The sequence below is a fragment of the Vollenhovia emeryi genome, unplaced genomic scaffold (genome assembly GCF_000949405.1).
Source record: "Vollenhovia emeryi isolate VEMERY1.0 unplaced genomic scaffold, V.emery_V1.0 DF939137.1, whole genome shotgun sequence".
In the NCBI taxonomy this organism is placed as follows: domain Eukaryota; kingdom Metazoa; phylum Arthropoda; class Insecta; order Hymenoptera; family Formicidae; genus Vollenhovia; species Vollenhovia emeryi.
This window is the reverse complement of record NW_011967229.1, coordinates 2,059,992-2,075,415: the sequence shown is the minus strand read 5'-3', so window position 1 is coordinate 2,075,415 and position 15,424 is coordinate 2,059,992. Positions and strand designations below refer to the sequence as shown.

Genomic DNA, 15,424 nt, shown 5'->3' with positions numbered 1-15,424 from the left:
CGATGAACATCGCACCGCGTAGGCAATTGCGTTGGCCCCGCGCGCGCTCGCCGGCCTCGGCAGTTAGTGCGAACGCGGTGTAGGTGATTGGCGAGAGCCTATTATGTCACAACTTCTAGTTGCGGTGGCAAGGTAGAGCCGGGCCGTGAACCCAAGAACAGCCGGCGGCACGTTGCACAGGCGCACGTGACCGGTTTTCTCTCTCCGCAGGTTTTCCCTCCGGCTGCACTCCCGCCTTCTCGCCGCGACAGTCGGGACAAGCGCGTTCTCCCGCGGGGTGCACCGCCCCGTTTTTCCCGGCCACGCTCTTACGCCCCGCGTTACGTTCTCGGGGAAACACCTTGCAGCCGCGTTTGTCTCTCGGATGCAAAACGGCAATCCGTGTTGCACCGTTATGCACGCTCGTCTAAGTAATATGAGATAAGTAATATGATCGGAGCGGCGCGAGGAGATGATATTACTTTTAATGCTCCGGGATTATTTATTCTCAGTGATTATGTAAGCATTTGGGAGGGAGAGGGGGAAGAGAGAGAGAGAGAGAGGGCGCGTGTGCGTGGGTGCGAGAGAGAATGAAAGAGCGATATTATTTTTATACCGGAATTAATGCTTCTTCGTTGGAGCGCTTTTTAATGTTTTCTTTCCATCGGTAATTTTAGATGCTACACTTTGTTTTGCAACGGTGTTATTTCCGCGCGCTAAAATAGTCGTGCGCAAGTGTCGTACGCCCATGCCTCATTATTCGCGCGATAATAGCGCTTCCATGTACATACACAAACACGCGCCCGCAGAGAGAGAGAGAGAGAGAGAGAGAGAACGCGCGCGTGTACGGGCACCGTTACATGGCGTAGACAATCTTATCTAAATATTTGCATGTCATTGCGGGATTTCAGTCCTCCCCGTCTCATCTGTGCGAGGTAATCTCTTATTTCGATTTTATCTGCGTTACGTAATCGCATTCCAGCTGCGCGCCGCTCTCTGCGCGCGTACACGTCGCCCCGGAGCGGCGCGGGAGGACTAATTTAATTTACCCCCGGCCGACGGTTCCCGTTGTGTCTGATTAACTTGTATTGTGACCGTTTTAATCGGGGCCCGTCCGGGCGCCGAGTCGAAACGAAGCACGAAATTCCCGCGGAAAGCGTCTCCGCCGGTGGGAGGGAAAGCCTCGAGTTTCGTCGGGGCGAAAGAGGGAGAGAGGACAACTCCGCTTCGTGTAAAAAGGAATTATCTGCGATAACGCGAAGCTACTTTGATTAAATATAGGAACTTTCCACATTCTATGCAAAATATTTTATTTGTTATTTATACATTTTTTAATACATCTTTTTTTTAAGGGACGCAACGAGTACAGTTTGATTAAGATGAGAAATGTCACTTGGCTAAAATGTTTCTCTTCTATCAATACTCACTCACATAAAGCAGCGATTTGTTTAATAGTAATTACATGGTAAATCGCGTACATAATAATTTTCCCATTGACCGATATTTATTACGCATAACAAATTATATAAAATATGTTAAAATAAATAGATGTAATATATCAGATTGATAATATACAATAGTATATGTAATATGTGTGTACATGTATTATAATATATTATACCTACAACTCAATATATTATTGTATATTATACATACAACTTAATATACATAATATATGTAACGATATTAATGTAGTGCTTTATTTTAACATATCTTGTTCGCGTGTGACATTACATGTCATTAATTAATAGAGGGAAGCTTCCTAATGAGACAACGAGGTTTCTGGTAATTAACAAGCGTCGACCAATTGGTGCCATTCTGAATTTTTTGCCCTTGGTCTGTTTAGATGGAAAATTCATTGTTAGATTGTGTAATCATTGCAAAAAAAGATTCACAGTTGAATTTCGATTTTGACAACCTGCTATTATATCAATCTCATATCAGAAACCTACCTCAGAGAGGACTTTTCCCTATCAACTTCTTACGGGGCATTCGTAATGTTTCAGTCGTTTATGGAAATATAAATAATTTGTGGTTTTTTAATTTGATGACGGCTAGCATGAAATTTAAAATTCCGATAAAAGTTTTATCGGCTCGATTTTATCGGAATTTTAAATGGCATGCTAATCAAATTAATAAATTTCGAATTTCTGCAAGTTCTTCAATTTCTGGTGCGATATGATTGATATTTCCGCACTTGTTATTACATCAATCTTCACCAGAGAAGTGGGGATCATTTTCAGAATAGTCGCTCGGGTACCGTGGTGAACGTCCTTAGAACACAAAAAGAAATTTGTAAAATAGGAATCCTATATTATATCTATCCATGATATCTGTATTTCTATACAGATAATTATTTAGTTAATAATGCATTAATAATATTAAAAAATAATACTTCACAATAATTAATAGTACACTGAGAAAAATGTCCGTTAAATATAATCGGATAATCCAATTACATAATAACAAACAGATATATCCGATTAAATTGTATATCCGATGAAAAATGTGATCGGTTTTTCAATCAAATTTCATCGCGAACTGCACTTTTCATTGGATACATTTCGTCGGAAAAATTAACCATCGGAAACACTAGTTTGGAACAACATATTAGAGTAATTGAACTCATGTCTAGCGTTCGGTAGTAAAACAAATAATTTACATTATATTGCGTAATAGAATTGTCTACAAAGAATAAAACTAAACCGTAATACGATTATCGTTTATAAAAATTTAACAAATTCAAGAAGCTCTTTCAACGCACTTTTAGAAAATGTTTCTGCTGTTTGTTTCGAATCCTTTCCATTCGTAACCGCTCCATCGATTACTGAAGACAATTCTGGCATTCTCGAATTCGTGGAGGCTCTCGCTCTTTCATATTTGTTTTTTAACTTTTTTCTCTTTGTAACAACCCGGTCCTTTCCGCCATCCGTACAAGTTGAATTGTAGTCACCACTATTAGGCGAATCGGGAAACCAGTTTTGTTTGAGGTTTACTATGAAAAGAAAATTTATACAAGAATGTGTATATATAATAATAAAATCAAGTAACATAAAAATATATTAATACTTATAATAAATTTAAACATTTCAATTTATGTCTACACTGACAAAAATGTCCAATCAAATATAATCGGATAATCCAATTACATAATAACAAACGGACATATCCGATTAAATTGCATATCCGATGAAAACTATGATCGGTTCTCCGAGCACATTTCATCGGTAACTGCATTTCATCGGATAAATTTCATCGAATATGTACATAATTTAATCGGAAAAATTAACCATCGAAAATACTATTTCATTGGTTTATCCGATGGAAATTTTTCTCAGTGTAGTTTTTGAAAGAAAAATATATAATCGAGAATCTACATCGGGAGCCATAATAGTTCGAGTGTTACAAGTTGAAAAAATATGGGTTTAAATGTAGGTACAACGTGAAATTTGCGTGTGACGTACTTTCAGAAACTTTGGTCGCCTTCTTCTTCGAGACTCTTTTATTCCTGAGTAGTTTCGGAGTTCTCAGAGTTCTCGTTGAGTTTTGTTTTCTTGAAATTTTTACCGATGTTTTCTTCTTGGGTTTCATTATTCGACCCTCAGTTGCACACAGTTCGAAATCACGTTTTACGTAGTCCGGCTTGTAATCACAATTGCTGGAAGATTCGGGATAGCAGCTGTCCGAGGTTTTTTCTACAAATTTACACAGAAGCAGTGCATGTACATTGAGAAAAATAATGTTGTATTAACAGACGTTTAATCTATTTGGAAGTAATCTTGTTAATTTTATTTGATACGTCCTGCTCTCATTTTAATAAAACAACGTTGCTTCATGAATATTCTGCCAGTGCTGGATTTAATGCTGTTAATACAACTTTATTTTTTCCATGAATAAAGTAATTAGATAAGTAGTTTTGATCTGTCGTATTCAAATGAATTCATATTTAAACTTTACAGTTAATTTCTGAAAGTAAAACACTCGAGAGTCTGTCGAATTAAAGCTACATAATTGCGGATGGTGTATTATAATTAGAAAATATTATAACTAAAAGTGTTGGATCACTCAGGCCCGGTTTCACCAACGTTGTTTAACTTTGAGCTTAGCTTAATTCGTTCTTTGTCTCTTTCCAACTGTTACTTTAGAAAGAGACAAACATGAATTAAATTAAGATTAAAGTTAACCGACGTTTGGTGAAACCGGGCCTTAACGTTTCATACAAATGTGCAATATACTTTTAGGGGATTTCGCTTTTTCCTTCTCCAAAATGTTCGTAGTGTCAAACGATTTCGTAGTTAGTTGACATCTGTCAGACGTTTTCAATGGCCTGAAGCCACTCGACGCTCTCACGTACAGTTTCTTGACGTTATTTTTCAACTTGCTCTTGTTCTTAACTGTGTACGAATAGAGTCCATAGTCGCAATCCGTGCAACCCGAACTGCAGCCGCAATTATCGGAGGAATACGGGCAGTAATTCTTAAAGAGTTTGTCTGCTAGAAGCAAATTTATTTTAGCCCGAATGCGAAATATAAAATAACTCAATAAATTAATCCGGATCTCTCGGGGTCGGCTAAAAATTTGATTCTCGGAAGCGAAGCAAGCAGTCGACAAAATCTCTGTCAAGTAGGAATTGCGGTCAGCAATTCCGTCAATGGTACGTAAGTATTTTGATTGAGCGCCGTGAATTGAAGATTCTGGGCCTTAGGACACGAATTCGAAACGTACTTTTGGATTTCGCTGCGGTCTTCTTCGAGACTTCGTTCGTTTTAGGCGACTTTGCGTCTTCATGTAAAATGAGGGACGTCAGTGATATCGGTTGGTTCCTTTTTTTTCTTGGTATGTAATACGGGTTTTTTCTCGCTTGACAATTATCCTCAAAATAAAAAGCTCCTCTTATATCTGCGAACGTTCCAAAATCGCAATACGAGCAGGTAGAAGTGCAGTTATCACACTCCAGAGTCACAAAAGACGAATCGGCTATCGAAGATGAAGTTTCCCAGGGTGACGGGGGACTTTCGGATGAACTATCGAGTTTATCCGCACGCTGTTGCAGACTTATCTCAGCGTTCGTCGATTCCATTTTCCTGACGGAGTATTCGCGGCGTGTTGCAAACTGCGCCGGATAATGTTCAATTATTTCTGCTACAGTCGCATCGATATGTGTCTAAGAACAATTGTGCGATAAGAGATGGATTACACGTTTAGGCTTGCGCAGATTTTCAAGTAACGCGACATGTGAAATAAAACGTACAAAATGGTTTCGATACCGAAAGTATTTCGTATTCTTGCTTTATCGCGGAATATTATTTTGTGGTAGCACTGTCGCGCGAGAGGATTCGAAATGTCGTGAAGCCGTAGCCAAACCTTTGTGTTTACACACAAAGAAATAGTTGAAATATTTTCGACACTGATAACACACGTATGTACATTTCGATAAGAATCGGCAAATCAATCGGAAGGAATTTGCGTTAAATTGAACAAGGGCGTAACGTTCGGAGACATTTTTTACATGTTGAATAGACAAATGGTCGAAGTAACGGTTTAACAAAATGTTTCTTGTACTAAAGATTGTTTTATATTTACAACATATAAATCTTAGGCAGTGTTAAAGCGTAATAATTATTGTAACAGATAAATACTTAGGTCTCGGGCAATAAAAAAGCATCTGAAAGTGTGACTTGAATATATAACAAGGCGATACGAAGAAAACAAATATAATTAAACACTCGTACCTCTGCGAATTCTCTGATTTATCTGTCCAACTTGTGTGTAGCACAATTTATCCGTAATATATCAGGCCTTTCGTTTCACGAACAGCTCTATGACATGCAAATAAGCGTTATCGCAACTGAATCGAGCGAGGCGGAATGATCTGGACAGACGCTGGCGAAGACGAGACGCTGGCACGCTAACACTCGATCGTACAGTGATTCCGACGTGTGATACTTGTGTATCTTATATGTGTTTGGTATCCTCACCTCTCGACATGGCATATTTACAGAGGACACGTATCGCGTGTCGTGACAGTAACTAATAATTCGGTTAGATGTTAAGTTTATATATCAAACTCCAACGATTCGCGTCGAGAACCGGAATATTATTCCGTTTGTAATTTTACGTGCCATGTGATCCGCGAAATGATTGAAGAAGCAAAATGCCCGTGTACCTATAATAAAATACATATTAATATGCACTGAAAAAATATCCGATTAAATATAATCCGATGAAAAAAATATTGTCGGCTTTTCTATGAAATTTCATCGGATATTTGCATAATTTAATCGGAAAAGTTATAATCGGCAAAATTAACCATCGGAGACACTGTTTAATTGGTTCGTCCGATGGAAGTTTTTCTCAGTGTAAGAATGTACAAGATTCGCGACGTGAAAAGTTTCTGAAATCCGACGTGAATTAAACATTCGTCCGGGACGGGCTCTCATTGTTCTCGTCGGGGAAGAGAATACCTCGCCCAGCGATGGATGTTTACGTCCGACGAAACGCCCGTGTAACAATTTCAGCTTGATAAATCGCTGATCGTTGGCCAAGAGCCACACATTACGGCGATAATATCGCGATACCCCCGTCGATAGCGCCGCGAAATAGAAATATCGCGATGGTGAACGCGACGGGCGTGTGTGCGATACGCGGAGTTATGCCATATTACAGATCATTATGCAACGCGCGCGTATTGACGCAATTCAGATCCGATCGCAAGCACGAACCGATCCATGGGAAATCTTGAATTACACGTTTTATATATCGGCCACCGCCGTCGCCGTCGCCGTCGTCGTTGCCGTCGCTATTGAGGGAATTGAAAGGGCCGTCGTGACTACGATTACGTTAATTTCTTCGCTTATGATAATGGCACAGGGCGGCCTTGTGCTCGTAAATTTTCGTTTCATAACCGGAGGAATTACATATTGACACGGTTGGCGAGTCCGCGGCCGCGCCACGGAACAGATTTACATTCTGTTGCGGCGCCGCGTCTAACGTTCTGGATGTCGAATAATCGAACATGGAGAACTGTGGCGGTTTTTCAAGAGGAGGCCGATTTAATTTCTTGATTTTTGAAAATCGACCCTGCCACAAAAACGGTCAGTTGCCTGCGATTCTTCAGAAGAGAGAGAGAGAGAGAGAAAGTTGATCTAAGAGTCTTAATTCTCAGAAGCTAATTTACTTGCGAAAGGACTGGTTGGGTGATTTTAATTCTCAATAATTAATTCACGTCACCGAAGATCGATCTCTTTCTGGGAACGTACCTTCTGCTCTCGATTGTATAAGTTGCTTCCCAACATTATGTACACTTGACGTTTCGAAGGCACACCCGAGCGCCGCTCGGGAAATACAATTTTGCCCGAGACTCCTGAATACGAGGGTGGCGAATGTTTACGATGCCCCGTGGGGTGCGATAGAACGGCGTGACTCAGCGGCTATGGGGGTGACGTAAGAAAATGGGGATTTCATAGTTTTCTAGGAAGGGCGGCGAGAAACCCGAGCACTTATCTTTGCCAGTTGCCCGTTATAGCTTTCGTTTTTAGTTCTCTGTTCAAACACGCTTTAGAGAACTCGGGAAGAAGAGCTGAATACATTTTTTGAACAGCACGGTAACCTTTCGGCGTCAAGCGATCGTTTTTAATCCACGAATGTCCTTGTCTATCTTGCAAATACGGAAATCTCTTCATTTTTTTTTGAACAAATTACATTTAAAATATAAAGTCAAATACAATAATTGTAACTTTATTGAAAGGAAAAAGGTGTAATGTACACCGAAGACAAACGTGATGGAAAACGTTTTAAGAAATGAGGTGAGTCGTCAAAGAATGCTGCTGAGAAGCGTTTAATACACTGAGAAAAATTTCCATCGGACAAACCGATTAAACAGTGTTCCCGATGGTTAATTTTCCCGATTACGTTATCCGATTAAATTATGGACACATCCGATGAAATTTGGTTGACAAGCCGATCATATTTTTCATCGGATATACAATTTAATTGGATATATCCGTTTGTTATTATGTAATTGGATTATCCGATTATATTTAATGTCCGATTTAATCGGACATTTTTCTCAATGTAGAATTGATATAACAATACTAATATATAATGAAATAATAACAATAATAGTGATTATGTGGAAAATACGAGACTTCGAATAATGTTATGGATTTTCACGTGACGCGTCAACAGAATCGCCCGAAGAGGCGCTCGAATAAATTTGGGAAATAGCGGATGGACCGACGCGCGATAAAACGCCGGCGCAGGACTCCGTCGGGAATTAACGTCGTGCGGTTTGGCGAGCGAGATTATACGCGAATTACAGGCGGGAGAATCGAGGCGCGGCTGCGTCAGCTGCGAACTCTCGTTCCCGCAATTCCCGGCGCGAAATCACAAGGGGACGAGGTGATTGTATGGCACTGTTCCACCTATACGAGCGACAAAAGTGCGCACCCGTTATGGCTCGTGTCACGGGACGCCTCTCGTGACCGTCGTGCTTACGCAATGGGGTTCCAGAGTCGATTTGTAAGCGCCGGAATGTCCACCGCGACACCCCGGACGTCAGCCTCCATTCACGTGTCTCCCCGCTCCGTCATCCACAGATCGAGCCGCTACCCCGCATTGTCCGCGTCCGATCCTCGACGATCTTCGTCGCAATCGACAGGGACGAGACGCGTGTCAAAAGTCCTAAAGATCGCCCCTCTAGTCAGTTTTACAGCGATAGTAAGAAAAAGGAAACTACGTACGTAGGTCTTTTAAACAGTATATCAAGAATGTAACTTTAATACAGGGTGGGGCATAAACACCTGACGGTTTTTGGAATAATCTGAACACTGTGTGCTTGGTCAACGATACGTTCCAGTCAGGTTGAAAGATACAAAATTGCATGGAGTTTCGGATGACGGGGTTCGCTTTTGAAAAATAATATCCGTGAGATGTCCACCCTGATTTTCCACACGCTGTTCCAGCTTGGTAGAAAGAGAATGCATTACTCGACGTAGAACGTTCTATGGGATCTCTGGGATAGTGGCTGGACGTGTTTCGTACACCTTGCTTTTCACAAATCCCCACAAGGAAAAGTCTGGCGCTGTTAGATTCGTTGAACTAGAGACCCTGTAATCAGAGACTGGCCATAAGAGTTCGTCAAAACATAGGCTATCTCACTCGTATGATCGTAGAAGAGTGAGGTAGCCTATGTTTTCATTCGTGCACTTTAAAACCAGTTACTTAATGCCGCAGAAATTGAAAGGTGATATAATTTTGGCCGGTTTTAGCGGTATATAAAAATTTATTGAAACAAAGGTTGTATTTTATTTATCTTTTCTTGTCTCCTTAGATCGGAAACTTTTAAACCTACTACGTAATGCGACAATTGATTATGAAAGAAATCTCTAAATTCTCCGATATTAAGTACAGAGTTATATTTTCATCCTTCGTGGAATATTGCGTAAGACATAACGTAATAGGAAAGGACGAAAAGGATGAGAAGTGAACGAGGTCTTGCAATTGATATACAATTTTTAAATTGGTTCCCGTATAAATGCATCGAACGACTGTTCTCTACGATCCGTTGGTAAAGTTGCGAGTTAATTCCAATGTGTAGACCATTGGCTCCATCTGTTGGCTGCAGATGGAAATTTCAAATGTTATGCCCTGATAATTAAGCGCGTATTATTTATAATCTGCAACGATAACAGCACTGGCTTTGCGACGTGATAATTAACGCGCTCTATTAATATCGAGTCATATCAGCGATGAATCGGAGAAAAATTTCTTTTGCCGCGCGACCTTCAATTTGAATTTTCAACGAACGAAAAGACGAATAGATTTGCTTCTTAAACATTTGTAAAAAAAAACCAAACTCAACGTTTAAACAATTTTTAAGTAAAACTATTTAAACGGTTAAATTAGCGAATTAACTTTCTTCAAAAATATTGACACTTCGACACTTACTGAGGCAACCGTCGCGTCGTGTGGTATTTCTCTCTCCACTTTGGGTTATTGTAAAAAAAAAACTTTTTCTTCGCGACATCGGGATTGTTACGTCGGCCGCGCGGGCCGTTCACTTTCGTTTTCCGGGGTGGTTGTACCCCGTCGCATCAACAAACACTGGCCGGTCGGCCGCGAGGGGTTGAAATCCTCGGCAGTGCGCAGCCGCGCTGACCGCTGTCCACTTCTCTCTCTCGCTCAGAATTCCCCGGAATATTCCCCTGCCTGCTTATACCCGCGTAGCGCCCAAGTGTACCACGAATACTGCTTTCACCACCGTAAAAGTGAGGCGACGCGCGCGCGAGCCGCAATCGGGCAGTAAGGGTTTACCTCCAGTATTTCACGATCAACCGGCAAAATAAGGGGCTCCAGGGTGGCGAACGGAGAACCGAGTAAGTATATCCGTTTCCGCGAGCGCGCTCTTCCCGAGGACGTGGGCTCCACGAGGGAGGATCCCACCCTCGGGAGAGATTCCGCGTTCCCTCGGATCTCCCGAGTCCGAAGCAGCGTGCCGTCACATCTCGCAGCCCCGTCGGGTCGCCCCTCGCGATGGAGAACGGTCTCTGGCTTCGCTGGAAACAGGCGAGGCGGGGGGGAAACAGAAAAGAACCGGATGCCCCGGGACTCGTAGTGGTTTTTTTTCCGTCGTAGACGACGGGTATGGTTAAGTACGAGGAGTAGCGAGTCGGAATAGAATCGCGGAAATAATTGATGACACGAAGCAAGTAATTCGATCGGCCGAGCTCCACTTTGTGTCGTTGTTGGACGCATCGCGGCGCGTCATGTGTAATGGAGGCATTTATTATTAATTGGCCGAGAAACGCCGTAGGTTTTCCCGAACAAGTTCGCTAAGACCCCCGATAAAGAAAACTCCCGCGACGATGGATAATCGGAAGCAGTCGGAGACTCCGGTGGTCAAAACTTCTCGCGAGTCGATAATCGCGCGAAACGCAAAGCGCGGACCGTCGGTCGTTTACGAGGGGGCAGGGGGAGAGGGTAATAGATACGATCTGCGACTTTTCTAAAGGAAGTAGGGCAAAGTCGTAGTGTCGCGTAGTTTCTGGTCTACGTCTAGTTTCTGTCCCGACCGCCTCCGCAATCCGCGTAATTTTTTTACATCCGCCGGGAAATCATTTCTCACCCTCGTGTCACCGCGGTAAAGCGCACGCGGCACTTCACTTTTCTTGAAGAACGGACGGAATATGAAACAGTTTGCTCTTCTCCCTCTCGTGACTTCGGGTCTATAAAGGATTTTAGCGCGACATGTGTGCGTCGTTTAGCTAAACAGAGCATAGTTTTTTTTTCAAGCTGATCTTTTCAATTCAACAAGTTTACGTCGATAATCCGCGCGACTTGTTATCCAAGGGACATCCGGTTTTTCTTTCCGAGACGACGAGAGAATTCGCTACGCCGATCGTCCTCGCAGGAGACGACGTCGCGACGCCACGTGCCGATGTATATAAAAAAAAATCCGCGACCTCGTCCCGCAAGTCCCGCTATAGAATCCGCTACCGAGTGCAACAGTTGAAGTCAAGGCGAGGGGAGTTTGAAAGTGTAGCCCCCGTTGCGTCTCGAATCGATACCCCGCGATTACGCTATACGTAAATACGCGCCCCCCCAGATTCGCCCCCGCATTCGGCCGCGTGATCGGCGGACGCGCGCCGCACGTCGCCGAGGGTCGCGCGATCGCGCACCCTTGATCGCAACCCTTTTGTCCTCCTCCCGTTCTCTCGATCGAGAAGGGGGGGCGGGCAATTCCGCTCGCCCGTCGCAGCCAGTGTAGCGCGCGGATTTATTATTTAACGGGAATAATCGATGGCCTATGGATACGTGTACCCGGGGTACGTATCCCTCGCGATAGTCGTCATTTTCGCGATGGTGACGCGCTGCGTGGCAGGGAAAGCCGCGCCTCGTCCTCGTCCTCGTCCTCGTATGCCGCCGCGAGCCGGCGGCGCGTGAAACTCGCGGGATCTCCCGGGCGGGAATACGGCAAGCGTGACTCGGGGAACCATGCTGGCGAGATTCAGGAACAGCTTCCGCTGCGGCATGCCCAAGTGCCCGACTATCCGTATTCCAGGGATGGAGAAGCCGGAGTCCTCCGCGGCGGGCGAGAGCTCCGGGGAGCTCGAGGATCGGGACCCCAACAGCCTGAATCAGCATCTTCAGGTAAATGGAGCCCCCCTCTCTCTCCCTCTTCCTCCCTCTCTCTCTCTCTTCCTCCGCGATCGGTGTATCGGAACTCGTAATTGTCCTCGCGAATACTTGCACGTCACCGAAAGTTTGATGACTGATGCAACGGTGCTTTTTTTTATCGACGGAAGTGAATGACAAGTGAAGTCGCTTCTGCTCCCCGATCGATCATTTCGTCTCCCCATCTCCTCCAATGCACGAATCTTTGTGTCGTAATCGCTTGAATTGCACTGCGAATCGCAAGTTCCATCTTTGCTGCGTAATGGAATCATTAGAGAAAACGATTGATCGCTCACGAATTCTCTTTCGTTGAAACCTTTTGAACCTAAATTACCGGATTTTTTCGGAGCAACGGCGCGAAGCGAAAGCGCTAAAAGCCGCAGCCCACCAGTTTTCGCGGAAATAATTGATCGATCGACGGCCAACGACGTAGACTAATGGGACTTTGGGCTGACTATCGCGTCGGTTGCTCACAGTTTTACCCGAGACAAAATAATCGCGCCTATCCACCGTACGATCATTCGCACGCATGCATCGTGTCGAATTAATGGCGCGATCGATGTCGATCTCACGCGGGCGTAAACGCATCGGTACGCAGGTGATGTGGGACGACGTGATCGGCGAGCCGGAAGGGATCCGAAGTCCCGAGTGCGCCTGGCGGCTCAGCGGCCACTGCTTCCGGCTCTCCAGGGGATGCTGCTACATACTCCTCTCCGTTCTCGTAGCGCCGCTGCTCGCTCTGATCTTGGGCTTCACGTTCGCCTGCCTCGCGTTTCAGGTGAGTCGATAAACCGCGCGCGTCCGTCCCCACCGATTTCTACTCTCGAAAAATCAATCGGTGAATTATCACTGATAACAGTGAACAGTCACTGCGGCTACGAGTATACCACTGAAAGTCGCAGTGGTGTACTTTAGAGACCCTGTAATCAGAGACTGGCCACAAGAGTTTGTCAAACGATCGTAGAAGAGTGAGATATGTCTCTCTCTATCTTGCGGGAATTTGACGGAACTCTTACGGCCAGTCTCGGATTACAGGGTCTCTAGTGTACTTATAACTGTAGATCAGTGACTATTCATTGTTTTCAGGCCTGTTGTTTCATTTTCTGGTTAACTGTTATGATCCACTGATTGACTTTTAGAGAGTACCCATCGATTCCGGGTCCCGCGAGATCGATCTGATCGTAAGATCGCGAAACGACATCGGCCAAACTCCAGCTTAATCAATTCGTCTTAATAAACTCGATAACAATATTTATTCTTACGCGAATAATTAGGTTCATTAAACACCGATAGCTGAAGAGACTAATATTTAAGAACAGTTACAGATAAGGCAGTCAATTCCCTTTTCACGATATCGAGCAGCCGAGGAAAGGCTTTCAAGTTGTCCCAAGTTTTTCCGGGGCGCTTCTCGTTTCTCTAAATTTCCGCCGGTCTCGTTAAACGAGCCGTGTATTCTTCTACCTTTGCTATTCCTTGCAGCATATCTGGTGCCTCGCGCCGTGTCTGCGCGTATGGAAGATTACTTGCGCGGCGACGCGAAATTTCTTGGCGGTGGTGACGCAGGCGATCATACGACCGCTCATGGAGGGGGTGGGTTACCTCTGCTACAATATCCGTATATTCAATCAGAGGCTGCCGGACGGCCCTCTCCAGAAGGACGACCTGCTGGTCGTGTAACTCGGCGATCCCAGCGGCGACATCGGCGTGCGCAACCCCTCGCCGTCGGGCTCGCGTGCCGTCGCACGCGACCTTCCGCCGGCGCGGTCCCCGCATCCGTCTGAAACGTGAACTACTTTGTCGATAGTGTTATAGCGTTCGTAGTTAAGCGGCGAGAGAGACGAGAGGAGTCTAATTATATAGAGATACTTGCCGCGAGACGCGGCGCGCGATGTGTCACACTGTAATTAATTTTACGTAATATCTTGATGTAAAGTATCGAGAAACGCCGACGGTCTAAAGTCTAGGATAGGACACCGGCGACATGCGCACGGGGCGGTGGTGTATTTTTGTAGCTCGTAGTTGTGATGGCGCGTCAAAGAATTTTTTTTCCCCCCGTTAAACTATCTGCAGTATAGCGTGCGACGAGCCGCTGTTAAGTTATACTAGTAAGTGTAAAGGTCTCCCGTGCTGGCCTTGTAGGAGTATAATAATTTTAACTCGCGCGCGCATGTCCCGGGGTGGTCGCAGATCGGGAGCCAAGGAGCTCGTGTAGCAGGCCAGTCGATATTTTACGCGGGCCAGTCTTTTTGTCGTTTGCTCTTCGCCGTCCGCTCGTGAATCCAAGACGAGCAGGTCTTGGTGCTTCGTCGGACGTGAGGACGATTGTCCGAATGGGAAGTGATCGGGAAGCGCGAGCCGTCGAGCGGGACCCGTTCAGCAAAATATCAAATCTGAAATTCTAACTTAATTGGGAATGTGAGGTATCGAAGGGGGAAAAAGTGCACACGCGGGGAGTAAAATAATTGTATAATAAGAGATACATAAATGTGCAAGAGAGGTACACGTTTATCGCGAGCGAAGAACGCAAAATCCGAAGGAAAGATCGGTCCACTTTCTGTACAATCGTACAATTAATGTTACAAGCGCAATCAATGTTTCTTGATAAAACGGTAAGATAACACAGAGCTGTCGTACTTTCAATACTCTATAGATTCATGGCATATATTTGCCATCGTTACCATCCTATCATTTTTTTTCCCCTTTGCATTCGCAACCGTTGTAGACGCGATTTGTGGAAGCTTCTCCACGACATCGTAATTTAGGAGTTGTACATACGAATCTTCTGTAAGAGAACTTTTGCAAATAAAATGTAGAACTTACACGAGAAAGATAGCGTGAACTTGGGGCTCTTTTTAATTTAAATAATCTGCCAGTGAGTGAGTAAGGTTACTTCCATAAAACGAATGTCAATTTGAAGTTGAAACAAAAATGTTCATCGATCAATTTTTTATTCTAAGCGTGCGAAATTCTAGCCCCGCCCTAATCCTTAAGGATCTGTCCTTTGAAAACTCTTGCACCCACGGCATTTTCTTAAAATGTTAGGAGAATTTGTCATTAAACTATTTATTGGCAGTTTAGCGACAACGTGTGAAGTAGTAAAATATTTAACCATTTTTGTGCACGTTACAATACACAAAAAGTTTCAATAATTGGAGCACTATTGCAACATATCCCTGAGACCAAATCAAGTAAAAAAAGTCCTGTACTACTTTTCCCTACGACTTTTGTCTGAGAGATTTTCTTCTGGGACTTATACGTTTTGAGGTATTCG

General features: G+C 44.0%; 2 protein-coding genes across 6 annotated transcripts; one reads left to right on the top strand and one right to left on the bottom strand.

Moving 5' to 3' along the window:
• Positions 1–1,621: 1,621 nt before the first annotated feature.
• LOC105567485 lies at positions 1,622–6,082 on the bottom strand. 3 transcript variants are annotated; one of them, XM_012022391.1, is made up of 6 exons: positions 5,712–6,082; positions 4,705–5,092; positions 4,215–4,472; positions 3,444–3,674; positions 2,744–2,974; positions 1,622–2,252 (listed from the first exon to the last, which is right to left on the bottom strand). In XM_012022391.1, exons 2-6 carry the CDS (start codon positions 5,057–5,059, stop codon positions 2,188–2,190), a joined length of 1,140 nt encoding a protein of 379 aa, XP_011877781.1. In that variant the 5' UTR covers positions 5,060–5,092; positions 5,712–6,082; the 3' UTR covers positions 1,622–2,187. The 3 variants fall into 3 exon arrangements, with proteins under 3 accessions (XP_011877781.1, XP_011877780.1, XP_011877782.1); XM_012022390.1 differs by having other exon boundaries at positions 4,705–5,143; positions 5,712–6,081; XM_012022392.1 differs by having other exon boundaries at positions 4,215–4,469; positions 4,705–5,143; positions 5,712–6,079.
• A 4,070-nt stretch (positions 6,083–10,152) lies between these two features.
• Positions 10,153–14,981, top strand: LOC105567484 (caveolin-3-like). 3 transcript variants are annotated; one of them, XM_012022388.1, is made up of 4 exons: positions 10,153–10,355; positions 12,041–12,129; positions 12,752–12,931; positions 13,633–14,981. In XM_012022388.1, exons 2-4 carry the CDS (start codon positions 12,043–12,045, stop codon positions 13,828–13,830), a joined length of 465 nt encoding a protein of 154 aa, XP_011877778.1. In that variant the 5' UTR covers positions 10,153–10,355; positions 12,041–12,042; the 3' UTR covers positions 13,831–14,981. The 3 variants fall into 3 exon arrangements, with proteins under 3 accessions (XP_011877778.1, XP_011877779.1, XP_011877777.1); XM_012022389.1 differs by having other exon boundaries at positions 12,019–12,129; XM_012022387.1 differs by lacking the exon at positions 10,153–10,355 and having other exon boundaries at positions 10,886–12,129.
• Positions 14,982–15,424: the final 443 nt, after the last annotated feature.